This window comes from Molossus molossus, unplaced genomic scaffold, assembly GCF_014108415.1.
Source record: "Molossus molossus isolate mMolMol1 unplaced genomic scaffold, mMolMol1.p scaffold_m16_p_19, whole genome shotgun sequence".
NCBI classification, from domain to species: Eukaryota; Metazoa; Chordata; class Mammalia; order Chiroptera; family Molossidae; genus Molossus; species Molossus molossus.
In genome coordinates, this window is record NW_023425354.1 from 13,872,648 (window position 1) to 13,899,283 (window position 26,636).

Here is a 26,636-nt window from a genome sequence, read left to right on the forward strand (position 1 = left end):
ACCAGAGGGAAGCAATTAAGATTATATGGCCATCAGAATGCAGGAAACTATTGGCCAAGCACATGAAGAAGTCTAAACCAAAGACACAGGCTTAGGGCAGACGGATGCTCTTCCTAGTTTCCTCTGGTTGCACCTAGAAGGTTCAGTTGCACCTACTTGAACTTCTGGGAATGGCCGGCGCTCCACTTACAGCTGGAGCCCATGCAGGGCCTCAGAGAGGCCGCCGGCATCTGCAGGGCTGCTCTATGAATAGCACATCCCTGGCATACCAAACCGGGTGTTCATTCCCCGGCCTTGAGCTATGAAGTCTGCTCCTATTTGATAGACACAAGAAATAGGGTTAAAATAGCATAAATATAGAATGGCACAGTCTGCCACCTTTAGGGAAAACACACACACTCCAGGGAGCACTGATGGAATTTTTAAAGGGGAAGGCAGTTGTGGTGATGAGGAAGGGTGGAGATGCATTCCTGGGGTGTTCCATATCCACAGGAGCCGCAGTGCAGCACTTAGCTTGTGACTCCTCCTGCCCCAGAGGCCAGTTCACCAGGTGACAGCTTGGTGGCTTCCGTGAAATAAGCTTATGGTTCCCGTTGAGTTTCCGGTTGCAGTTTTGCAGAAGCTGCCCTAGCTGATTCTTTTGCCCGTTACGTGTCTCCCAAAGCCTGAACTAAATCGGCTCCAGGCAGAGGGGGCAGCTCCAGTCATCCAGCAGGTTCAGGGAGCGACCAGAAGATTCCAGTTCCTGCACTCAGCCCAGTCTGGGTGGGCACACCAGCTGCCCGCCTATACACACACAGCCAGATGCTCAGGGCATCCTGGCATTGCTGATACGTCTATTACTGGGGTTTCTAAAACCCAGGAGGGGCCTGGTAGGAGAGCGTAAATGATTTCCAGAAGAGCCGATGAGTAAAGATTCGCACTGCGCTGCTGAGTGTCCCCTGCCGCTCACAATGAAAGAGGCTTACAGAACATTAGGACGTTAGAGACGGAGCTGGTGCTCCCCTGGGAGGCCTCAATTAAAGTGAGTCAGTATTGACTTGCCCTTGGCTGAGCCAGGCATGCTCAGAGGATTTGCATTTCACCTGCCTGAGCTTTTATCACACAGGCCTTCCTGAACCTGTGGAGTCCTGCTCACGCTACACGGTGAGCCGTGAACCACTTTAGAAACAGAAGGATAAGGACGGCAGGGCCTCATCAGACCCTGCAGGCTAGCAGCCAGGGAGCTGGGGGAAGGCCACAGTCAGGCGGGAACAAAGGTAAGTGGGATCAGCGAAGTACTTTCAGTGTCCTGTGCATGTCAAGATGGTAAAAAAAAAAAAAAAAAAAAAGAACCCTCGACAACACACACAGACAACAAGGAATTACATGGGTGCTCATTTTCACAAGGAAATTGGAAGTCCTGCCAGTTTCTTAAGCATAACGCAAACCGTGTATCTTAAGAACACAAACCGTGTAGCAGGCAGGCTTGAGTTCAAATGTTCACCCCATCACTTACTAAAAATATGATCTTTGGCAAGTTATGTGACCTCCCTAAGCCTCGGTGCCCTCAGTCATAACGCGGTGTGATTGCAGTACCTGTTTCACAGGCTTGAGAGCCTAAACATGTGCATGTAACACAGCGTGGTTCCTGATCTGGTCAGTATAAACCCTCAATAAGTAGGCTTAGTCATTATTCTTATAAGGCAAGTTTTAACCAAATGATTTTACCAACAGAAACTCTCACCCACATGGGCTCTTAACCTGCCTCCTCTCTCTGCATCTCCTCATACTTTAGATTTGGGGAACAGGGGAGAGAAATTGTATTCTACTAGCCAGAGGTTACAAATTGACTAGGGGCTAGTGACAAAGAGGTAACAATTTCATGAGAGCGTTATGATTTTTACTTGCACTAAGTAGTATAATCACAGATCATCTGTTTTATTGGGCACCAGCTTCTAGAGCCTTCCTCCCAATCTGCCGAGGCAGACTGTTCTTTTTTTAAAATATGTTTTTATTAATTTTAGAGAGAGAGAAAGAGGAAGGGAGAGGGAGAGAGAGCAAGAAACATCAATGAGAGGGACCCATCGATCGGCTGCCTCCTGCACATACACACACACACTCTCCACTAGGGATCAAGCTCACAACCTAGGCACGTGCCCTGACTGGGAATCAAACCAGCAACCTCTTGGTACATGGGACGAGGCTCAACCAACTAAGCTACACTGGCCAGGGCCAGACTATACTTTTCTTAAGATTTTGCAAAGCTGTGAATGAAGCAGTAGTGTCATAAATATATGCTGGGTGAATTCAGATGACAAAGCCCTGGTGGTTTTTGTAGAAGTCATTCCTGGAGTTCTGGTTTTCCTTTCCAACAAATACTGGAATTAAAAACCACCATTTGAGCCCTGGCCGGTTTGGCTCAGCAGTTAGAGCATCGGCCTGCAGTCCAGAGAAACCCAGGTTCTGTTCCCGCGAAGGGCACGTACCTCGGTTGCAGTTTGTCCCCGGCCCTGGTTGGTCCTGTGGGTGGCAGTCATTCGATGTGTCCCTTTCACGTCGATATTTCTCTCTCTCTCTCTCTCTCTCTCTCTCTCTCTCTCTCTCTCCCTCCCACTCTACCTGAACAAAAAATGGAAAAATGTCCTCAGATGAGGATAAAAAATAAAATAAAATAAAACCACCATTTGAGAGATTTACCAGCCCTGACTGACCTGGGGCTGGACAGTCTGCCCAAAGCTTCTGCAGAAAGGACCTGTACCCTCTGAGTCAGCCTGTTTCCCACAACCAGCCTGAGCTCCAAAATGTACAAAGGAGAAATCAAAAGCCGCACAGTGTGACCCCACGTGTCTTCTCATCGAAGGCTTGTTTATTGCCGTAAGGGTCTCTCACCTGTGGGGTTAGAGGTCTTTCATCCATGAGCACCTGTACTAGAATGATCAGTTTGTCTTTTCTCAATGCAGATCCAGTTCAACGAGAAGGCCCCATGTGGGCAAGTGACACTAGGGTGAAGAGGCCAACTCGAGAGAGAAGAAACCTAGCCCCATCCTCACAGCCAGGGGCAGTGACTGAGACTACCCCCGAGAGAGCCAGAAAAGGAGACCCTCGTGCTCTTTCCCACAGTGAGCCGCATCCAGCCCTGTCCCCGTCCTTCCCAGGAACAGACTGTTCTCAAGTGTGGAGCGAGTCCTTGGGACCGCCGCTCTTAACCGCCACCATGGGAGGGTCAAGAAGGTCGCCATTTAGGTTCAGAGATGAAGATTTTTATTCTATTTTATCATTAAGCCATGGAGGAGGAGATGAGGACACTGAAGAGGAAACCCACAAGGAGGAAGAACTCTTGTTGGTCGGTATGCACCCACCCCGTTCTCCTTATAAGAGAAGTCAATTTCTTGGAACACCAGCCACTCAGGCCAAAAATAAAAATTTTGAAGAAAATCCTGAAAATTGCAGGGCTAATTCTGTAAGAAGGAGTGAGTCCAGCCATGGCTTACTAAGAATAGGCAAAGCAAAGGAGCCAGTGACAGAGCAGCCTTCTGTTGGGCAAAGGCTGTTCCAAGACCCTCGGCTGCCTGATGGCGGGTCTGCTGAAGAGAATGACAGCGGAGGTGGTGGAAATGAGAAAAAGACCTTTTGTTCACAGGACACCAAATTCAAACCTAATCTAGAAGATAATCTCCATGCTGAAAATGTGTTTAGTGATTGTACTTCTAGGGAAGGGAGGCTCGGTGCCCATGATTACGAAAGACAATGGCAAACCTGTTTCAACAATTCTAGTGCTTCTCTTGGTTGCTTTATTTCAGATAGACCAACAGCGTCAAGATCACCAATGAATTCATCTAATAACACTCCTGGACCATTCATCCATTCTGCCCCAAGAGAAGACATTCCAGTAGACTTGTCAATGACACCTACTTTCATTCACAGTTCAGACTCAGAGGGCAACTCAAGGTTTAATGTTCATCGACCACTGTCTCCAATTAGAAATAGGAATCCACCCGTCAGTGCTGAAGAAAACCAGAGTTACTTTCCAGTAAACAGCACACATGAATTTGATGTCAGGGGAGCAGAAGCTATTCCTTTAACAAGCCCATCTCAGGGGACTCCATTGTGTCCAGAAGATCTCTTACTAAATTCTCAAAGCAGCTTGTCATTGGTGGAGTCTTCCAGCTCCTCTCCATCAAGATTGAACTCACAAGGCCACTTGCATGTGACTGGGTCCCTGCAAGAAAACATACCTTTTACTTTCTTTGCAGTGTCTGATTTCCCAAGTCAAAATGGCAATGGGGAAAGAATGGCAGTCTCTGGTTTCACAGATGAAGCAGTAGCCACTAAAACAAAGGCAGACCCTGAGAAACTCAAGAAATTGCAAGAAAGGTGAGGAATTTTCATAATTTTATGTACATACACATATTTTTGTTCCATTTTTCCAATGCTGAAATAAAAGTGCTTTTATTAGAGGGTCATGGGAACTTTAAATAATAAATAGGCCCGCCCTTGACATTTAAAATTTTTTTTTCTTTATTGATTTTAGAGAGAGAGGAAGGGAGAGGGGGAGAGAGAGAGAAACATCGATGAAAGAGAACATCAATTGGCCGCCTCCTGCATGCCCCCCCACCCACTAGGGATTTGGTCCACAACCTGGGCATGTGCCCTGGCTGGGAATCTAACTGGTGACCTCTTGGTGCATGGGTTGGTCGACGCTCAATCACTGAGCCACACTGGCTGGGCCCTTCATTAACATTCTAATAACTACTTAAATCAAGAAAGTTGTCTATTTGTTGCTCTTAAAATATATGTAGCTATAAAGAAAAGTTTGGTTGTCCGGTCCAGTTTCTTCAGTGTTCCCAAAGTGGTTTTTTCCCTTGAATACCGTAATTTTAAGAAAGGCAAGTTTGTTAGATATAAGGATTTCTGACTTATCTACAGAACTAGCATTTCTCACTGGCAACTAGGATCCAAGATTTTTTACGAAAAGGTTGCTATCTCCCCAAAGAATGAGCCATCAGCACTTGAAGTTCACCAGCTCTCCCTCATGGGACTTTGCACAAATCCAACCAACGGTTCTAGAATTTGAATCTTCCAAAGTAAAAGGCTGGTTTCCCCTGGTTACCATAGTTACCTCAGTTCTCTGAAGGGCTGCTCTGGGGTAACCACTGCTTCCACTTAGGTGCTCTTTCTCATGTGTGAGAAAGAAATAGATCTTTTTAAAAATATACTTTAAAAAAAATCTTTTCTTTCTTATGAGTTGATATTGGATATTTCACAACTATCAAATTTCATACTTTGAAAGCCATCATTAAGCACCATGTCAGGATTCTACCATTTCATTTATGGTAGGTGTTACCATGCCCTGATCTTGGCTTACAGATCTGGAAATCAATCCTTTGAATTCCAGCTCTCTACACGTGGCTCATCTGAGCCACTAATTATCCTACTGATATTCATTTGTAAGTGGAAAAATTCCATGGCAATGACTTAAACATGCAAAAAAGGAGGGAAAAAATAGAACATAGAATGCAAGTCCTATATGTCTTTACCCAACTGCAGAACTAAAGCACGTTTCTAGTTAGTAGTAGCACCTTTTCTTTTCTTAAACAAGCTACTAGAAGACTGACCCATGGTTAAGGGCCAAAAGGCCTCAACCCCATCCATCCTCCCCTACCCAAAAATACAGCTTCAGATGCATATGTCAGGAATCTGAACTTCTACCATCCCAAAATGATGCCTTTGGGCTAAAAGTGATTTATTTTAAAAACGCATCTACTTCTAGGCAAGGTAGTGCATTAAACAGCCATTATTTATGTACTTTTTTTTTTTTATCAGACACTCACTTTTTTCTGTATATAATAAATCTTATGCCTCTCTAATTTCAAAAATATTCATTTAGGAAATACTAGAAATATAAACTTAAAAGATAAATTACCTGTAACTCTATAATCCAGAGACAAGCACTGTTAAAACTGTTTCCAGTCTTATCTTTGCATATAAATGCAATTTTGAGTAAACATTGGTTCATATTTTATAATATGTCTTATTTTAATATTTCAAGCCCATTACTCAATGCCACTTAACGCTCTTTAAATTTTTTTCCTTGTTTAGTTACTTTATAATACATACAAATAAGTATATAACATGTATATTCTAGAGAATTAGAAACAAAACAAAATCCAGATATCCCTGTGTCCACCTTCCAGCTAATAGAACATGCTGGAGCTGGCGAGCCCCTCGCCCACCCTAGCTCACCTCCCTCCGTCGGCCCCTCCCTCCTACCCCCTTCCATCCCTAGGAAACCTTAAATGCATTGCATTTATCATTCTTTGCTTCTTATTTTGTTGTTGTTGAAAGTTTTTTGCATCATGGTTTTACCATATGAATATATGTACTCTTAAACAATATATTGTACATATTTTTTAATTCTACAGAAATGTCACTATTTTTTAATATCTATCCTTCTGTGAAATGTAATATCTATTCTTCTGTGACTTGCTTTTTCCCCTTATATCATTAGTGAGATGCATCCTTTTTGATATTTTTGGCTTTAAATTGTTCACTTTCGCCACTACAAGTATTCAATTATATGAAAATACCACAATCCAGCCATTCTCCTATTGATGGACACTTGGGTTCTTTGCTGTTTTCTGCAAACAGCTCTGTGTGAGCATTCTTATAAACATTCCTGGTGCACATGAAGAGAGTTCTCTGGTATATTATTATATCTAGGAGTGGAATTGCTGGGCTGGTGGGTAGCACACCTTTCACCATACTAAATAATGTGAATTTATTGTCTCACCAGTAACGTATACTATTGTCTGTCCTGCCAGCACTTGTATTGATTGGCTTTTCAAATTTTTGCCAGTCTGATGGGAGTAAAATGATATTGAGCTTTAATTTACATCGTCATGACTGTTGGTGAGGTCAGGCATTATGTGCTCTTTGGAATGTCAATGACCATTTGTGTTTCCTTTTCCATAAAATGCACATTTATGTCTTTGCCCATAAGAATCATTTTTAAAATATTTTTATTTTATTTTATTATATTAGGCTACTAGTCTAATCCTTTGGCAGTTACATCTTAGAAATATCTTTTCCCAATTTGTAGTTTGTCTTTTCTCTTTCTTGATGCCTTTTAATGATAATAAATTCTTAATTTGAACATAGTGAAATGTATTCATCTTTTTTTGGATTGTGATTTGTATCCTGTTGTCTTAAGAAATCCTTCCCAAACCTGGGGTCATTTTTCTTCCTATTTTCTTCTAAAATCTCTACAGTTTTAGCCCTGGCCGGTTTGGCTCAGCGGTTAGAGCGTCGGCCTGAGGTCCAGAGAGACCCGGGTTCAGTTCCCGCTAAGGGCATGTACCTCGGTTGCAGTTTGTCCCCGGCCCTGGTTGGTCGTGAGGGTGGCAGCCACTAGATGTGTCCCTTCACGTCGATGTTTCTCTCTCTCTCTCTCTTCCTCTCTCTCCCTCCCACTCTATCTGAACCAAAAATGGAAAAATGTCCTCGGGTGAGGATAAAAAACATAAAATAAAATAAAATCTCTACAGTTTTACGTTGCACACTTAGGATTTAACATGAAATGGATCTGGGACTTAACTGTGAAGGTGACATCTGATATGTGGTGTTAGCCCTGGCTGGTGTGGCTCAGTTGGTCGAGTGGTGTCCCATGCACCGAAAGGTCAATGGTTCAATTCCCAGGTAGGGCACACGCTCAGGTTGAGGGTACTCTCTCTCCCTTCCTTTTTCTCTAAGATCAATAAAAACATATTTAAATATAGATAGATAGATAGATAGATAGATAGATAGATAGATAGATGTGGTGAGGTACATGTTATGAATACCAGTTGTCCGAGGATCTTTCCCTGACAACCTACAAACCACCTCTCTCATGTAGCATACATACAAATAGATAATTCTGTTTCAGAGCTCTCTGCTCTGTCCTATTGGTTCTTTTGTCTTTCTCTAATCCAATACCACACCATCTTAATGTATGTAGCTTTATAAGTTTTGATAACATGGTACAAAGACTCCCTTTCCACTTTGCTCCTTAAAAGCCCTTGACTATGTTCAAGAATCAGCTTGCTGGGTTTTTACTGGAATTGCACTGAATCCATAGATTATTCTAGGGAAACGTGACATCTTGGAGATACTGTGTCTTTCTTTGATAAACATGATATATCTCTTCTTTTCTTTGCATCCATAATGGCAAACTTTAATTCTGTTCTTTTTTTATTTTTATTTTATTCTTTTTTAACCCTCACCCAAGGATTTTTTCTATTTATCTTCAGCCAGAATGGGAAGGGGAGAGAGAGAGAGAGAGAGAAACACCAATGTGAGAGAGACACATTGATTGGGGTCCCTGCCCGACCCCAACCAGGGCCAAGGACTGAACCGCAACCAATGTATGTGCCTTGACCAGAATCGAACCAGTGACTTTGGTCCGCGGACCAACACTCTAACCACTGAGCCAAACTGGCCAGGGCTAGAATTCTCTTCTTTTTCATTAAACTTCCTTTTCTTGGGGTGGAAGATCTCTTAAGAAACTAGGCACACACTTCTACATCCAGAGCAGTGTCCATTTCTTCCTCCCCCTTGATTTTAGTCTCTAGTAGTTTCCTTTCCTTGACCAGACAGTCCCTAGTCCCAAGAAAATTCTAAAGAACAACAATAATAAAATAGTCTTAGGCTTCTCAAAGGCCTCCCTACATGCACATCAACCAGCTAGTCTTCATTCACCATTCATTAGACACAGATATATTTGCTGACATTTTCATTCAGTTCCGTCTCTATCAGATTATGGAATGTTGGCATAAATTGTTGGCAAGTGTCGTGTTATTGGTGAGCTCACGGCCAGGTTTATTGGTTCATCATTCATCCCAACCAACGTCTATTGAGTGGTCTCTATATACAAATATTTTGACAGACACCGAATGAACTTTTCAGTTTGCAGAACAGGTTCACCATCATCCTTGAATCCAGTCTGCCCATGACCCGTGAAGTAGACAGCCATTAGCATCCTGGCTTTACCAACAAGGAAACAGAGACCTGGGCAGCTTAAGTCATATGTCAGAAGTCACCAAACTTACAAGTTGTAGAGGCCACCCTCAAACCCAGGCTCCCTGATCATAAATCCCATGCCATGCGCTCACCAACAACCACACAGTCAACTTCCTCACAGTGCTCACCGCAGGGAGAGAGGCTCCCAGTCTTTTCTATTCAGCGACCCTTTTGCACACCTCCAGACTCATGGTAGCATGCTTGTTTTCCTGGTCAGCTCCCCTGAGTGAGTTACTGCAGAGGTACCTGATATAAGAGTCCATGCACCTATTATCATAACCAGACCTGGAAGACTCTTCAGTAGGATGGGAGGGAGCAGTGGGGGGAGACCAGGAGCCCTCTGGGCAGGTGTGGGGTATTGCTCCTCCTCCCTTCCCCTGTTCACACCCTGGGAACTGGTATTTGTGAAAACTGCAAAAGTGTGGACTCTTGGTCACGAGGGCTTGTTTTCCCTCTAGTCTCCTGGAGGAGGACTCCGAGGAGGAGGGAGACTTGTGTCGCATCTGTCAGATAGCCGGGGGTTCCCCTACCAACCCCCTCCTGGAGCCTTGCGGCTGCGTGGGAAGCCTGCAATTTGTTCATCAAGAGTGCCTGATAAAGTGGCTGAAAGTGAAAATAACATCAGGTAAGTGGGGAAGGAAGAGCGAGTGGTGAACATGCGAGGACCTAGAATTAACAGGAGGCACCGTGCGTGGGACTCAGAGCCTTGACAACAGCTCACTCGCGGCCACGGAGCAGGTGCCGGGGAACCGTGGCCCCCACGCCAGCACGCCTGCTCACGGCCCTGACTAAATGCTGTCTTTAAATCATGGGAGGGAAATGAATTTTGTTTCTTTTCCAGTCTGAGAGAAGAATCCTGGACCATATTCTATTGAACTTGGCCCCTGCTTGAGGCCAGAGCAGAGATGCTAAGATTGCCTTCTAGGAGAAAGGAAACTAGAAATGGGTCAATGGTTGAAACCTCAGCAAGCACACGGCCACCATGCCAACTTGTAGACACCTGGCCGAAACAGTTCTGCTTCCTTGTATGGGAGAACAGGGGTGTCACTGAAACTGAGCAAAGCTACCTTTTTGCAGTCAGGGTAGGAAAAGAACCCTGATCAAATTTTCTAGAACTTTATTAGACAGAGCAATGTCCATGTGCTGGTTTTGTCAACTCTGTCTTTAACAGATCTTGTAACTGGGTCTGAAGCCCCAACTCCCTGCGGGGTTTTAACCTAAATACAACCACATCCGTAGGCCAACTGTACTTTTCTGGACAGAGAATGGGAGACTTCTTGAACACATGGTTTTAGGAATGAGAGCCACTTGAACAAAAAACATATAGGAGACCAATGCAAAGAACAACTCAATGAGAAAGTAGCTGCCCTGTCTTTCAGATACACCTCTCCAAAACTTTCTTCCCCCTAGCCAGATCCTATTTCTCTCCTCGTCCACTTTTCCCTCCTTGGGGGCCATCCTTACAGGCAGCCTGGGAGATCTGGGAGCTTTACCCTGTCCCTGTGGGGTATGGCTGTGCCCCCTTAATAAGAACAGAACACCATTTAATCAGAGAAATGAACACGTGGGGTGATCGCAAGAACTTGTCTCTGCTCTGAGGCCCCTGCACCCTGGATGCATCCGCGCGAGCATGCGCAATCTAGGACCACTGGCCAAACTGCTTAAATGCATCTCCGCGTAGTAGGTAGACTCGGTCACAGAGCAAAGAAACAAGTGGATTTCGACTGCAAATAACTCTGCCAGGCAATGTTTTCTCTTACTAGAAATTTAGGCCAATTAAACATCTAGCACAGAAAAAAATCACTCATGAAATAGATGATAAAAGTCCTGCTAAATGCTTGCAAATGCCAACACAGGTAGGGTGTGTTGAGCAGGATTAGATTGGAAGACACCGGGGACATTCAGTAGCCTACAGCATTACAGACTGATGCTTTAAAAAAAAATAATCGAATGAACAAAATGCAGATAAGGGATTACTTGTTCATCTTGGTGCTTTGAAATTCTCTATTATTTACTTTTTCTCTATATCCCCCATGGGGAAAAAATAGGGCTCTAAAACTGCGCAAACCCTATCTTTACCAAGTCAGTGCAGATAACTAATTCACCCTCTATTCTCTAATGCATAAAAAAACGCTGTCACATCATTAGTCAAAATGCAACTGTGCTGGGGGAAGACACAGGGCAGAAGGTTCTCCTAGACAGAACAGCTCCAGGTCACAGCTTCCACTTTTGCATGGGGGGGTCACTGATCTAGAACGCATGTTTTAAAAAAAAAAGCCCAAACTGGCCAGGGCTAGAATGCATTTGTTGTTGTTGTTGGTGTTGTTTTTTAAAGAGCCCTGGCAGGTTTGGCTCAGCAGTTGGAGAGATCCGGGTTTGGATCCCACAAAGAACACGTACTGTGGTTGCAGTTTGTCCCTGTGGGTTGAGGTTGTGTGCGTGGTGACCAGTTGATGTGTCTCTCACATCAATGTTTCTCCCTCTCTCTTCCTCCCTTTTTCCCTCCTGCTCTATCTGAAGATAAATGCAAAAATTCCCTCGGGTGAGAATAAACATAAATAAAGAAAAGAAAAAAGAAAACAGCAGTGAAGGAAGCCTTTTTTTTTTTAAATCCTCACCCGAAAAGATTTTTCCATTTTTTGTTCAGATAGAGTGGGAGGAAGAGAGAGAGAGAAACATCGACGTGAAAGGAACACATCGAGTGGCTGCCACCTGCACAACCCAACCAGGGCCAGGGACAAACCACAACCGAGGTCTGTGCCCTTAGCGGGAACCGAACCCGGGACTTTCTGGACCACAGGCTGACACTCTAACCGCTGAGCCAAACCAGCCAGGGCTGAAGGAAGCCTTTTAACGTTCCTTTTCCCGAATGTGACTGAGCTCAGGTTCAAAGGCTAGCCCCAGATATTGCTGTGCCAGTTCCCACCCAGGTCTCTGGCTCCCTCACTTTCCGCAGGTGGGAAGTGACCTGTGTCAGAGTAAAGGCAGATTTTAAACCACAGATTGAGGATAGCTCTGCCATCCACTTGGTCCTTACTGATTTATTTGCTTGGACCTGTGTAAGGTCTGCAAGGAAACACACACACACACACACACACACACACACACACAGCAAAAACATAGGCCCAGCCTGGCCAGTTTTGCTCAGCGGTTAGAGCGTCGGCCTGTGGTCCAGAGAGACCCGGGTTCAGTTCCCGCTAAGGGCATGTACCTCACTTGCGGTTTGTCCCCAGCCCTGGTTGTGTCCTGCAGGTGGCAACAACTCGATGTGTCCCTTTCACATCCATATTTCTCTTTCTCTCTCTCAACAAAATATCGAAGAATGTCCTCGGGTGAGGATAAAAAAAAAACATAGGCCCAATATTTACTCTTTTTGCAAACACCTGTGTTATAGATTTTCAACCTCCATGTAGCAAATCCAATTTTATGAACCAGTATGTTTATATTGAAACTGAAAGCAAGACCTATTATTTAAAAGTCATGGGATTTTCACTTATACAAAGTTTGCATAATAATTAAAATGATCACAAAAGAAAATTTTCCAATCCCAGATTCAAGGTCATTTTCTACGGTAGATGGCTGACATTTATTTAGTTAGTTAGTTATTATTGGTTTCAGAGAAAGAAAGGAAGGAGAGGGGAAAGAGAGAGAGAGGAACATCCATTGGTGGCCTCCCAAACACACCCCAACCAGGACTGAACCTGCAACACGGGTATGTGCCCTGACTGGGAATCGAACCCGCCACCTCCCAGTATACAGGAGGATGCCCCAACCAAGCCTCACCAGCCAGGTGGAAGATGGCTGACTTTAAAAAGAAGGTTGCACCCTAGCCGGTTTGGCTCAATGGTAGAGCGTTGGCCCGTGGACCAATGAGTTACAAGTTCGAGTCCGACCAAGAGCACGTACTTCTGTTGTGGTTTGTCCCCGGCCCTGGTTGGGGTTGTGTGGGAGGCAACCAGTCAATGGGTCCCTCTCACATGGATGTTTCTCTCTCTCCCTCCCTCTCACTCCCTCTCACTCTGTCCGAAGATAAATAGAAAGATATCCTCAGGTGAAGATTTAAAAAGTAGTAATAAAAAATAAATAAAAAGAAGGTCACTGAAACTCCGGATTCATAACACACACAAGTTGGCTCTCAAAATGTCAACTCCAAAGATCCAAAGCGTCGACACAGAAAGACCCAGGGTCATATGTAACAAGAATTCTTTCATTTAAGGAGCGGATCTAGTTGCTGTGAAGACCTGTGAGATGTGCAAGCAAGACCTGCTGGTCGAGCTGGATGATTTTAACATGACCGAGTTCTACCAGAAGCACCAGCAGTCCCGGGTAAGAGATGCGCACACAACTTCTGCCCCCGCAGCCTCCAGTTGTTAGAGGTGCGTGGCCTGGAGAAACTTTCCCCAGTGCAAGGAAGGCAGGAGGCCTGTGCATGACCTGGAGTGGTGAGTGTTCCCTTAGCTCACTTCTTTGAAAAGGTCTGTTACTAAATTGGAGCATTGGGGGGTTGGAAAGTCGTTTTTTTTGGTTTTGTTTTTTAACATTTTTTCTTTATTGATTTTAGAGAGAGAGGAAGAGAGAGATAGAAACATCAATGAAAGAGAACATTGACTGGCCGCCTCCTGCATGCCCCCCACTGGGAATTGGACCCACAACCTGGGCATGTGCCCTGACTGGGAATCGAACCGGCGACCTCTTGGTGCATGGGTCGATGCTCAACCACTGAGCCACACCAACCGGGCAGGTTGGAAAGGCTTGATCACCCTGGGTTGAGGTCCCGCTGCTGTCAGGGACAAAGGTAGGAAGCTGCAGTAGCTGACTGGACACAGAAATAGGAAAAGTCTGGCAAACTCGGAGCCCAAATTTGCTAAAATAATTGAATAGCAACAGGAGAAAAAAAATTCAGGATCTTAGAGGAAATGGTCCTCAATTTATGTATCAGGTAACTTTGAGGTGCTCAAGAACTGCTCAATTCAAAGGTAATAAACATGTAGTAAGCACCTATTGTGTGCTTTTTAATACCTAGTGAATTAACTCTTCTGGGGCACTTGAACTGCAATTGTAATAATGTGAAGGAATTAGTTAACCTTAGGTGGGAAGGTGATTTATGCCCAGATAATAGTTAATTGCCCAATACTCAGACAGACAATATTTATTTATTTATTTATTTTTCTTTAGATAGAGTGGGAGGGAGGAAGGGAGAGAGAGAAGAGAAACATCGATAGGAGACATATCGATTGGTTGCCTCCTGCATGACCCCAACCAGGGCTGGGGACTGAACGTGCCCTTGACCAGAATCAAACCCTCAACTCTTTGGTCCGTGGGCCAACGTTTGAACTGCTGAGCCAAACCAGCCAGGGCCAAACAATCTCTATGTAGAATGCACTGCACAGTATGGAAGCCACAAGCCACATGTGGCTAATGAACTGGCGGCTACTTCCAATCAAGATGTGTTAGATACGTACTGCATTTCAAAGACTCAGTACCAAAACAAATGTAAAGTATCACATAAATAAATTTATATTATTTATTGAAATAATATTTGGGATATAGTGGGTTAAACAAAATACATTTTTAAAATTAATTTCACCTTTTTTTTTGCTTCTCTTTGGTGGCTACTTGGAATTTTTAAATTACATGTGTGGCTTGCATTTGTGGCTCATGCTATATTTCTATTGGATGGTGCTGATCTAGAAGGTACCTTGCACATTATAAGCAGTCAATAAATATTTATGAAATGAAAATAGCCCACATTACCATTATAATTTAGACTGACCTCCCTCACAGTGTGATTAGGAAAAAAAAAGATTAATAATCAAAACTGTAAAGCACGTTATTTTAAAACTATAAAATCATTGTTAACACCCTTCATCCTGGTCAGTGTGGCTCAGTGGATTAAGCATTGCCCCATAGACTTAGAGGTCCTGGTTGGATTCCCCATCAGGGCACGTGCCCAGGTTGCAGGTTCGACCCCCAGTAGAGGGTGTGCAGGAGGCAGTCGATTGACGTTTCTCTCTCACATCGATGTTTCTATCTCCCCCTTCCTCTGGCTCTAAAAAAAATCAATAAAAAAGCATATTTAAAAAAAATAAATAAAAAATAAAATGTCACCCTTCAGAGGAGGAGTCCCTTTGGCTGTCAGATCGCTATACTCTATCCAGACCTTTTTTTTACTTTTTAAAATAATATTAAGGGGAGGGCGGTTGTTGTTGTTATTGTTAATTCTCACCTGAGAATATTTTCCACTGATTTTTAGATAGAGTGGAAGCGAAGGATGGAGGGAGGGAGAGAGAAACATTGATGTGAGAGAGACACATCGACTGGTTGCCTCCCACACAACCCCAACCGGGGCCCGGGATAGAACCTGCAACTCAGATACGTGCCCTTGACTGGGAGTTGAACCCAAGACCCTTTGGTCCTTGGGCTGATGCACTAACTGCTGAGCCAAAGCAATCAGGGTTGTTATTTTTTTTATTGATTTTATACAGAGAAAAGAAACAGAGAGAGACACATGGATCAGCCGCCTCCCGCATGCCCCTACTGGGGATCAAGCCTGCAACTCGGGCATGTGCCCTGACCAGGAATCAACACGTACAACCTCTCGGTGCCTGGGATGGCACTCAATCCACTGAGCCACACCGGCCAGGGCTCTAGACCTTTTTTGCAAGTAGTACAGCTGAATCTAAATGGTGCTTGGGAGTCTGGGTAATTCTGTAGCTATTTTTTTTTAAATCCTAGGGCTGTTAGACAAAAGAGTGAAATACTGATAAGAATGGGAATTTGGCCCTGGCTGGGTGGCTCAGTTGGTTGGAGTGTTGTCCCGTACACCAAAAGGTATCAAGTTCAATTCCTGGTCAGGGCACATACTAGGTTTCGGGTTCTATCCCTGGTCAGAGCTCAGGGTTGGGAGAAAGTACAGAGGGGAGGCAGCCTAGTGGTGTTTCACATCGATGTTTCTGTCTTTCTCTCCTCCTTCCTCTCTCTCTAAAGCCAATTAAAAAAACATATCCACACGTGAGAATTTTAAAAATAATTAGTTTGGCCCTGGCCAGTTTGGCTCAGCGGTTAGAGCGTCGGCCTGCGGTCCATAGAGACCCGGGTTCGGTTCCCGCTAAGGGCATGTACCTTGGCTGCAGTTTGTCCCCGGCCCTGGTTGGGTCGTGTGGGTGGTGGCCACTCGATGTGTCCCTTTCACATCGATGTTTCTCTCTCTTCCTCTCTCTCCTTCCCGCTCTATCTGAGTAAAAAATGGAAAAATATCCTCAGGTGAGGATAAAAAAAAAAAAAAAAATTAGTTTGAGACACTAGACATAATGCCACGGCAGCATTGCAGAGCATGGGCATCAGGAAATGGAAGCAAAGGGAAAAGAAAGAATTCCCTGAGAAATAAATTCAGTATTTTGAGTCCACCCCTTCCGAGGGTCTTGACGGATTCATAACCCCCAGGCACTGAGATCTGAGATGAGAAACAGAAGCGACTCACATTCTTGGACCCTGAGGATGTTGGAGTCAAAATATTAAAGGAACCAGGCCCCGCGAGTGCCTGCGGTCAGGGTGCCAGCTGGGGTGCGGAAAGATTCCATGTGGTCATCTCGAAGAACAGATTACTTCAGGAAACGCAGCCCGTCAGACTTCCTGCGGAGGACGTGTTCAGACGAGGCCGGGTTACGGGAGCACAGTGCCGCCAGATTGCTGTGCAGACCCCAGACACGGTGCAGCCCGGGGCAACGCCTCGTCCAGAAACACCCCTTGGGGTGCAGGCACTTCCACGCGGGTCCCCCTCTGCCAAGCTGCTGCCCGCCACCATACACTGCTGGTTTACCAGCGGCGTTTGTAGAACTGACCGGCTAACAGCAAATTTTTCCAGTTGCACTGAAGTTTGCACTCATGAAGCCAGAAACAGCCCACCTCACCAAAAAACACGCCTGCTTTGACTAAGACATGAACATAAATCCTAGTCTCTTCCCCAAAGTTGCTGTGTGACCTTGAGGAAATGACATGAACTCTCTGGGTCTCAGTTCTCTCTCTCATCTGTAGGAAGCGGGAGGTGATCATTCCTGCCTCGCAGGCCTGGATGTAGGGAAAGCCCGAGTACATCACCTAACAGCGTCTGTGCAGAGAAGGCTCTTGGACAAGGAGAACCACCCCATCACAGCCACAGAGCTGCCCACGGTCTTGGCACTCCAGGGAGAAAGCTAAGTGCACCCTGAACCAAGACAACTGGCCCATGACACAGGGGTCATACCCACATCCTTGGCCTCTCTGCATCCTACCAGCTGTGGTACCAGCTACAAGCACATTCTGAAAACAACCGTCAAAGTAACTGTGTCAGCCAGAGTCTGAGCAGGAAAGAGGCGATGGCACCTTCACCAGGGGTGAGTGATGAGAGCTGGATGAAGGGCACAGTGGGCAGTGAAAGAAATCACCAAGAAATGACTAGGTATCTGAGACCGCCAATGTGAGCTCCGCTGGGCCTGAAGGGACCAGGGGAGGGGGCCGTTACCAGGCTCAGGAGAGCTGCGGCTATAGGAGACAGTCACCAACAGCCTGTGACCTGCAGCCGGAAGCAGCACTGCCACACCTCTGCCCACAGAGCGCACAGGGGTAGACGCCCCGGCCTCTCTCCTCGCTCTCTCGTCCGCCACAGCCTCTGTTTGGTCAAAGCCAGGGGGACGCCAGAGGACCAAGAACCTGGTCAGTACAACCCATGGAGCTCAGCCTCAAGGCCACGGAGCAGGGTGGACAGTGGATCCGGAGGAAGCAATGGAAAACACCCAGCACCGTAATTACACCCCTTGAATGCAGAAAAGAGTTGAAATTAGTTTCAGTGAGAACTTGACAGGCCATCAAAGCCTTTTGAAAATGCCCTTCATTACAGTCACAGGTAGGGACCAGATTGACAGCACTAGAGGGGTCACTTTTACAAGTTCAGACTCTTCTGATGGCCCATTGTGAATTTAATAGTGTCTGTTTGCTGGAAGTCTGAGTTAAACTTGAGACGCTGCGGAAGTATCACTTAGACAAGTTCAGGAACTCTCCTGGGATCGAGACTGAAGTAGCTGTTGTTTTACACGCAGCTAGAGAAGATGTAACTCAACCTGGGCTAGTCCCCACTTGGCCATGAACTTGGTGTGCGCACCTGGGCATCTGATTCCCACACGTTGGCTCCTCTGGGCCCTCTCAGCCCGCCCTCAGTGCTGTTCACCTCTGGAAAACAGGCTCTTTTATTGAGGTGGGGTAGCTGGTGCCAAATATAGACACGGACAAAGACAGGGAGGAAACCAGGAGCCCAGAACTGCCTTCAGCTCAGTCTGGCCTCCCCTGACCTCAACTAACTAACTAGCCAACTCACGAACTTATGTTCTCATGCATCTTTCCCAGGTAGGAAACTTGCTTTGCTTTAATTATAAAACATCACAGACACATAAAAATCCCCCTAATTAAAATGAACATTTAGTTGCATCTCTTTTTTTTTTTATGATTATTATTAAATTACCGATGCCCGGGCCCAGACTCAGTGATTCTGATTTCATTGGTTTGGGATGGGACCAGGTACTAATTTTTTTTGTCAAGTGTGGCAAAATACACATAACATGAAAGTCCGACTTTTGAAACACACTGAGTGCCGCCTCCGGAGATGCTGGACGCTGCGCTGGAGGTGCCGCGGCGCCCAGACGGCCGCCTTCTGACCGGAGACGGGAGGTGAGCGCCATGTGGGTGGACCCGGACCCGGACCCGGACCCGGACGTGCCGGCAGCTGTGGAACAGCCACCGAGGGGTCTGACCCGCGCTGAGGACCAGAGGCCTCCCCGAGGAAGAGGCGTTTCGGACCAGGAAGGAAAGAGGGGAGTGAGCCCTCTACTGTGCCTTTGAGGATGAACTCTGAGACAGATAGTCACTCAAGGTCTGACCACAGACCCACTGGGCCATCGCCCATGAGGTGCCCAGTCAGCATGGCCATGGTCTGGGAAGGTGGGGAGGGGCTTAGGTCAACGTATGTTTTCCTGGTTTGGTTCAATGCACCTGAGTCAGGGCAGAGTGAATGCTGCCCAGCAGCCCTAACGGGGCATCCAAATCCGATAATCCCCGCGGTCCTCAGCCACTGAGCGGTTCCCATGGGAGCCCCGTCGAGTCAGAGCTTGGTACTGGGCATTGACCGGCTGGATTAGGAACTCTGGTGGGTGTCAGGAGTGGGGCCCAGGTCCTGCACTGCGCACTTTGGGACCCTGGCACCTGGCCGTCCCATCGTAGGCCTGTCAGGGTTGATGGAGTCAGCTCTCCTTCCCTCCTATTCAAGGACCCCTAAAAGTTAAGCTCAACGGGCATCCTGCACCACCGCACAGCTTGGGGAGTGCGGCCTGAGTGTGTGCACGGTTTGTCGTGGACGGAAGGACTCCAGGGTAGTGACCTCCAGAGCTCCAAGTCACATCCCAGGCTCCAGAGGGGGCCAGGAGAAAACAGGTTCCAGAAAAGTTTAGCTTGCCCTGGCCGGTTTGGCTCAGAGGTTGGAGCATCAGCCTGTGGACCAGAGAGTCCTGGGTTCGGTTCCCGCTAGGGGCACATACCCCCCCAAAAAAACAGAAGAAGAAAAAGAAGAAGAAGAAGAAAGTTAGCTCACCAGCAGGTCCCAAATAATCAAATCTTCATTATCAATAGGGAGTGGTGGCAATTGTGGCAAAATGGAGGGTACTCTCCACTAAAGATGTGCATGTCCTCCCTCCTTTCCAGCCAGGGCACTTCTGCCGGCGGATTGAGCTCACTTAGCTCCTAACTGTTGCTCCTGTGTTTACAGCAGTGGTTCTCAAGTGGGTGGTCCCCAGACCAGCAGCATCAGCATCACCTGGGAACTTGTTAGAAATGCAGCTTCTTGGGCCCCACCCCAGAATCAGCAACTGGGGGAGAGGGGAAGGTGGTGCCCAGCCACTGTGTTTTAAAAGGTCCTCTCAGAAATTTGATGCATGTGACTGTCACAGCCACTAGAGTCAAAAGTTGTGCCTAAATTGGCCACTGTCTGGTCCAGAATTACACCTTTTTTTCTCGTTCTTTCACGTGCACATGTATGTACTGAGCAGGCACTGGGTAGGCACTCAAAGCCCAAGAGCAAACGAGGCACATGCAGCCCTTGCCCTGACCTTCCCTCCACTCTCCACTCTTACAGGAAGGACACTTTTGTTTTGCGAAATACTGTGTTCGCTAGTATCAGCTCATTTTGCTGTAATGCCTTGGGGAGACGGGCAGAACAGTGGTGACTTCTACCCTTTTATAAATGGGGAGTTACATTGGTCATGCACAGCTAAAACTCTTTGCTCAAAGTCGTAGTCCTTGATGGCCCGGGCTGCCCCTCCGGGGCCCATGCCCACTGTGTGATGGAGACGTGCCCCTGCCATCTGGGCCCTGCTGCACAGGAGGGTCTCGGCGGGGCTCTGGCTGGCACTGCTCGGAAGCTCGGGCCTGGCCTTGCTCCATCTCAACCACAGGCAGATGTCCTTGGACACATGCAGTCATCTAATCACCCTCACACTTGGGAGCATCTCTTGAACATATTTGAAGACCTGATAGAATGCGCAGCCAGGCTGTCCACTTCTTGGAGTGGATTAAACGGAGAATTTCCATCGGTAGCAAATCTCTTAGTAGAAATGAGTATTAACACAATGAAGGGGGAAGGGGGCAGGAGAGACGAAAGAAAAACATCTGGCAGGAGGGCTGAGCACTCCAGAGCTCTTGTCCACTGCTTCTCCCTTTCAAGTCTCCCCACCCACTCCTCCCACCCATCCCCCACACTGCACGCGGGGCGTCAAAGTGCAATGCGATTGGGTCAGGGCAGGGGTGGGTCAGGAGTAACCCAATAAATAACACTCCAGAACCTAGCTGGTTTTGCCCTTGTGAACAAACACCACAGGATGCTCTCTGATAACCGAACCCTCCCACTTGTGGCTGAGTGTAGAAGATGACTCCTGCGGATTATGACCTGCCTGCTCCCATTGGCTGGCCCAGCCCCTTTGTCGAGCATCACACGCTCTGCAAAGGGCCACATAAAGGAGCCTGGCCAGTAAGATTTATGGCATCAAGTGACAGGTTCCCTCCCACAGACCAGGGAAGAGACACAATCTGCTAGAAGTGACTTTTCAAATTATCTGCAGAAAACATTAGTGGATATTTTCCCATCTGCATGCCTCCGGGCCTTATTGAGTCATAAAAAGTAAATGATTTCCCTGAATGCTTTGACAAACCTGATCGTTCCAAGCCATTTTCTAGCTGATTGATTTGCCATTATGCATCGGAGTGTCTCTGAGCATAAAAGGCTTACTGGCGAAGACAGTGCAGGAGAGGGTGGCAGCTGGGAGGCCACCCCCGCTCCCCCACCCCACCTCGAAGACAAGCAACCAGGACAAGGCTGGTTTGTGTTGAAGAGGTAGGGGTGGGTAAGGAAGGCTTCCTGGAGAAGGCGGCTTGCAGACAGACCGCGAAGGGGGCGCCCACTCCTGGGAAGTGGGAGGAGGCGATTAAAGCAGAAAATAGTGGAAACAAGCAAACTTCCTCTCTGCCTGCTCCAGGCCAAGGTCAGAAGAGCACAGAAATTCGTGACTAAAGTCTAAAAATAGGAGGCTGACTGCTAAGGACACTTGGAGAGCCTTTAAAGATGAGTCTGTAGGGCGGTGGAGGGGCCTTGAGCAGTGACCTCGGAGGCAGTGGTCACCAAGAACTGGAGTTGGCCCCGATTCAGAAGGAAGAACACATCGATCCTTGCTCAATTTGGGCACCTTCTCTGGTGGCTGTGTTGTCCTGGAAGAGGTGTGTTTTGTGCCAGCTTCCTGAGCTGCCCTTGATGGAACAGGAACATGGAGATGGGCTCATGAAGCTCTTCTGGCTGCTGCAGGAAGAAGGAAGAGGCACCGAGGGGGTCACTGTGTCAACACCAGGCTTCAGTTATCCTGGGAAAACAGTCCCAGTTTGGACCTTTCCCAAGGGCAATGTAAAGGGACATGCCCTGTGCTGGGATCTTAGTCCCCTGGGGCTTCCTGAGCCCCGGCTGGCTCATTCCCAAGCCCCTCCTCCCCCCGTGGAGATTTGGCATGGGGACAGATGGAGGATTAAAGGGGCAGAGGGGAGGAGTCATTGCTAATGCCACTAATTTATTGAAGGTCAGTGAAGCATCCACAGGGTGAGACCTTGCCACACAGACTGCCAAAGGAGCTGAGGACAGAAGGGCCACGGTCAGCCAGGCAGCCAGGTCCTCCCCATGTACCTCCCTGTGTTCTAAGCACCCGTGAGAGAAATAAAACACAACCCACCCACCAAGAAAAGGCAGAAACATTAACAAGTGTTAGATGCAGCGTACTAAAGACAACACTTCAGAGTCCGGGGTAAAGGAGTGATTGGGACAATCGTTAGGAAGCCTTCCGCGAGGAGGTCATGTTGTGACAGGCATAAGAGAAGTTGTGGGCACAGCCTGGCAGAAAGGTGGAGAGGGGCACAGTAACAAGTCAACGGACCAAAGTAGAAAGAGCAAGAGTGAAGGGCCTGGCCCTGGCCGGTTTGGCTCAGCGGTTAGAGCATCGGCCTGCGGTCCGGAGAGACCTGGGTTCAGTTCCCGCTAAGGGCACCTCGGTTGCAGTTTGTCCCCGGCCCTGGTTGGTCGTGCGGGTGGCAGCCACTCAATGTGTCTTTCACGTCGATGTTTCTCTCTCTCTCTCTCTCTTCCTCTCTCTCCCTCCCACTCTATCTGAACAAAAAATGGAAAAATGTCCTCGGGTGAGGATAAAAAAGAGTGAAGGGCCTGGAGTTATCAGTGCTGAGACCCTGCTGGGCACATGCTCCCAGGGTTAAGTGGTAATAGATCAGCCTGGGGCGGGGACTTAGGTGAGACCATCATTAAATCCAATTGCAAAGGGAGAAATGTAAAGAACCGAGGCCTTGACCCTTTCTCTGAACAAATGAGAGATCTAAGAAAATAAAGCACACACCCTCCCCCACCACAGCACCTGTGTCCCAGATTCTCCCACAGGAAAGTTAGCCTTCCTAAGACATGCATCTCCTCTACTCAAAGGCCATAGCTACATACATACATTCAGCATGATGTCCACACTCCTGACGTCTGCCTAATATGGTCCCACCTTACCATCTCCCCAACCCATGCCCACATTTTTTAAAAGTCCAAAACTAACGCCTTCCCCATATACTCCAGCCATACCAGTAGTTAAGGAACTGTTGGCCAACACACATTCTGCTGTCTCCACTCCTATGTCTTTGCTGGTATTCAGTACCTCTGAACAGCCCTAACACCCCCCATAACCACCTACCAAAGTCCCTCCCATCCTTTAGGACCAGCCAAGCAGCCTTGCCCATGTCATACCGAGCCTGGAGCCTGGGGCTTTTTCGGGGCATCATCCACGAGGCAGCAGAGAATTCCCAGGTGGCTGCCTGGCCTCTACCCCAGATCCCTTCCTGCTCTGTTCTCTGGTTCCCAAGGACAGGCCTGGCCTTGGGGCTTGGGTTCTTGTCCCATTTCTTGTCACCATTGGCCTTGTTACCCTCCATGCCATGATCTTGATCATGAATATTTTATACATGAACTTAAGAGCTTTCTTTTCCAAATGTAGGTGCAAAATGAGCTGATGAATTCAGGCTTGTATCTGGTGCTGCTGCTTCACCTCTATGAGCAGAGGTTTGCAGAACTCATGAGACTCAACTACAGCCGGGTTGCACGCCAGAGGGTAAGTCTGGCTCTGACCCAAACCATTCAGCAGCGGGTCCCCCAAATCTTGCAGCGTTGTTTGTCCAATGTGCAATCTGTTGAGGTCCTCCTCGTGGTCACTCGGTAGGACGTGACACTGTCATCCTTAGGACTAAGACTTAATGGCTGCTAAGTGTGTGTACAATAGCCCTCTGGCTGAAAAGTAAGTGATAATCACATAATTGCTCACTATTAAACATAAAGAATAATTAAATGGTTATTAATGATCAAATAGGCGAGTGAGTCTCTAGGGATATTTGCCCCCAAAATAGAGGCCAGCAAGGCCGCTGGGACTGGTGTCATCATGTATGGGCTTGCCCACTGCCCAAGCATGAGGGCCCATGAAAAACAGGGTCCTTCCCCCACAGGAGAGCCGTTTAATTAGCTTTGGACCCCAGGGTACGTTATTCCAGCATCTGTGTGTGTGCCAAGAAATAAAGGTGCTGATGGTGTCACCATTTGTCATTAGAGAAGTGACAATGTATTCACCAGGGCCCTCTAGGCGGCTTCGTGATTGGAGGGAGAAGCCCGGGTCTGCTGCTAACTGGAGCCTGGCCTGAGCCAAGTCAACCAAAACGTGGGAGGTGGACAGGTGGACTTCTGAAGTGTCTTGGTCATTGTCAAGTCAGAACTCTGAGCCCTGAGGGGCTTCCCTCTTGGTTAAATGCTTCCTTGTGGCTGGGCCAGGGGAGGGGCTGGCAGGCCCGGGCCCCTCTGTTACCTCAAGGTCATGAAAGGGGCTGATATCCTTTTAGTGTTCTGGGTTCCCAGAACGGCCCTCACGTCAGAAGGTCATGACTGGAAAGCAAGCCAGTGTGGCCGTGAGCAAGCCACCAATGGTTTCATGCCGCAGTCTTAGCGACACTCTGCCCACCCTAGCCCATGCACCTCTCTCTTCACTTCCCCCTCCTCCTCCCCTCCCCCCACCCCCACCTCAAGTAGACAAGAGGCACCTGCCAGCACAGTGTCACTGCCTGGAGGCTGGAATTCAGTGACCCCAGACCTCGCATGACTTAGAACCATCCTACACTAAAAGGCTGGGTTCAAACCATTAGTCACAAGAATTCTAGATTTGTCCCTACTTTTTTCTGGCTCAAATTCTCCCTTTAGACCCGAAGTTCTCAGTTAAGAAAACAGGCTGGGTGGTTGCCAAGCTAACTCCTCAGGAATCTCACCCTCTTTCTGACCTGGGCCCGTCCTTCCTTTAACTCTTCCGTAGTTTTAATGGTGACATAAATTCCTCAGGGAAATACATTTTAAAAGGAAAAAATAACAGTACAGGAAGCAGGAAATGATCCTTTGTTAACATTTCTGTAACCTCATTTTCATGATTCCACATCTTTTTAATGAACTTTTTATTGCACATTGAACTTCAAAGCACCCAGTGTTGATATAGGTTGCAGATGGCTGTGGCGGCAGCCAGCGCAACGCCGGCCTTGGAGACAGCGAACAAACCACCGACAGTGCGACAGTGCGTCGGTGGGTGAACACCAAGGCTCCAGAGCGCCCGCCCTGAAGAAGCTTCTGGTGGAACCAGCCCACAGGAGTGAGGCGCGCCAGGAGCCAGCTGGGAACCGGGACAGAAAGCAGGGGACAACACTCTCCTCTCAGCACAGCTCGCGTTTAACTCGAGAGACCCTGAACTAGACGTCACCCGCTAAGCCACCGGTACACTGGCCGGTTCAGAGGTGCCCATGTGGAAGTAGGAAGGCAAAGGGCTTCTGTGACATTCGCACTTCTGGACTTGGGCCTCTGCATTTTCTTGCAGAAATATTCAGAATCTGTGGGTACCATTTAGCAAAAGAGAGGCGCTCCGTGAGGAGAGCCGTCCTTCTCCGGCCTGTGCCCACCGGACTGGAGAGCCCCTGCACCGGCTTTCTCGGCTGCGTCTCACCAAGGTGCTCCGAACGCCTGTCATGGTGATGGGCCTGGCCTGTGTCAGGTGCTGAGATGGGGTCAGGGCTACCAGACATGAGGCCACGATGTCCCTTTCTTTGAGGAGCTTACGGTCAAGTTGGAATTTATAAAACCAGAAAATAATCAGAAAGTCATTCTTGGTCGAGAGAACCGGTGGACCCAGTGAATTCCCAGAGGCTGTGACACCGACACCACCAGGTCTCCCCTGGCTGGGGTTTCCAATGATCCCATAAACCAACACTTAGTCTCCCCGGTGAAGTTGTGAGCCATTTGAAGGCAAAGCCCAGCCGTCTACTCCTCTCATGATGCTGGCGCCCGTGAATCGCCCTTTGCCCCTGACCATGTCCTAGACCCTACCCACGCCGGGAGCACTGATCAAGCCCACAAGCGGTCAAGTAAAGATGTGGTCTGGCGGACGGAGGCGGGATGTTTCATTGGCCCCTGGGGCATGGAGCTCTTATCTCTTTTGACCCCCACAGCCTCCCAGTGCCTAGAAAATGCCTGGCACATTGTAAGGTGCTCAGTAACCTTTTGATGCTCAAACAGTAAGTTAATGAACCCTAACCTGCTTCTTCCAGAAGATGAGTCCCCAGTAACGTCCTGGAGAAAGTGACAGTGCGCATTTGTGGGGAGAAAGGCATTCCGAGTGAAGGAACACACACGTTCAAAGTACCTTTATTTATTTAAAGATTTTCTGTGTGCCTACTGTGCGCCAGGTTCTGAACCAGATTCTGGGGATACAAAGAGGATTAAGATATTCCTTGCCTATAAAGGACTCAGAGTCTAAAGAGAGAACAGACATGTAACAAGAGTATAAAAAATGTGCTTTGTGTTATGACAGAAGACTGAGCCAGATGTGGGGGAACACAGAGCAAAGTTAGATGACGCGAGGAGCCACCATTCCCGCCCCTCCTCCCACTCCTTCCCAGAACAGACTCTCCAGGCAGGGTCT

General features: G+C 47.5%; 1 protein-coding gene across 1 annotated transcript in view; it reads left to right on the forward strand.

Moving 5' to 3' along the window:
• Positions 1-26,636, forward strand: part of MARCHF10 (membrane associated ring-CH-type finger 10) — a 76,421-nt gene that overhangs the window by 44,272 nt on the left and 5,513 nt on the right. Inside the window, exons 5-8 of the mRNA XM_036269517.1 lie at positions 2,943-4,356; positions 9,495-9,661; positions 13,253-13,362; positions 23,634-23,747. Coding sequence (XP_036125410.1) covers positions 2,943-4,356; positions 9,495-9,661; positions 13,253-13,362; positions 23,634-23,747 — 1,805 coding nt within the window. The remainder of the gene's footprint in view (positions 1-2,942; positions 4,357-9,494; positions 9,662-13,252; positions 13,363-23,633; positions 23,748-26,636) is intronic.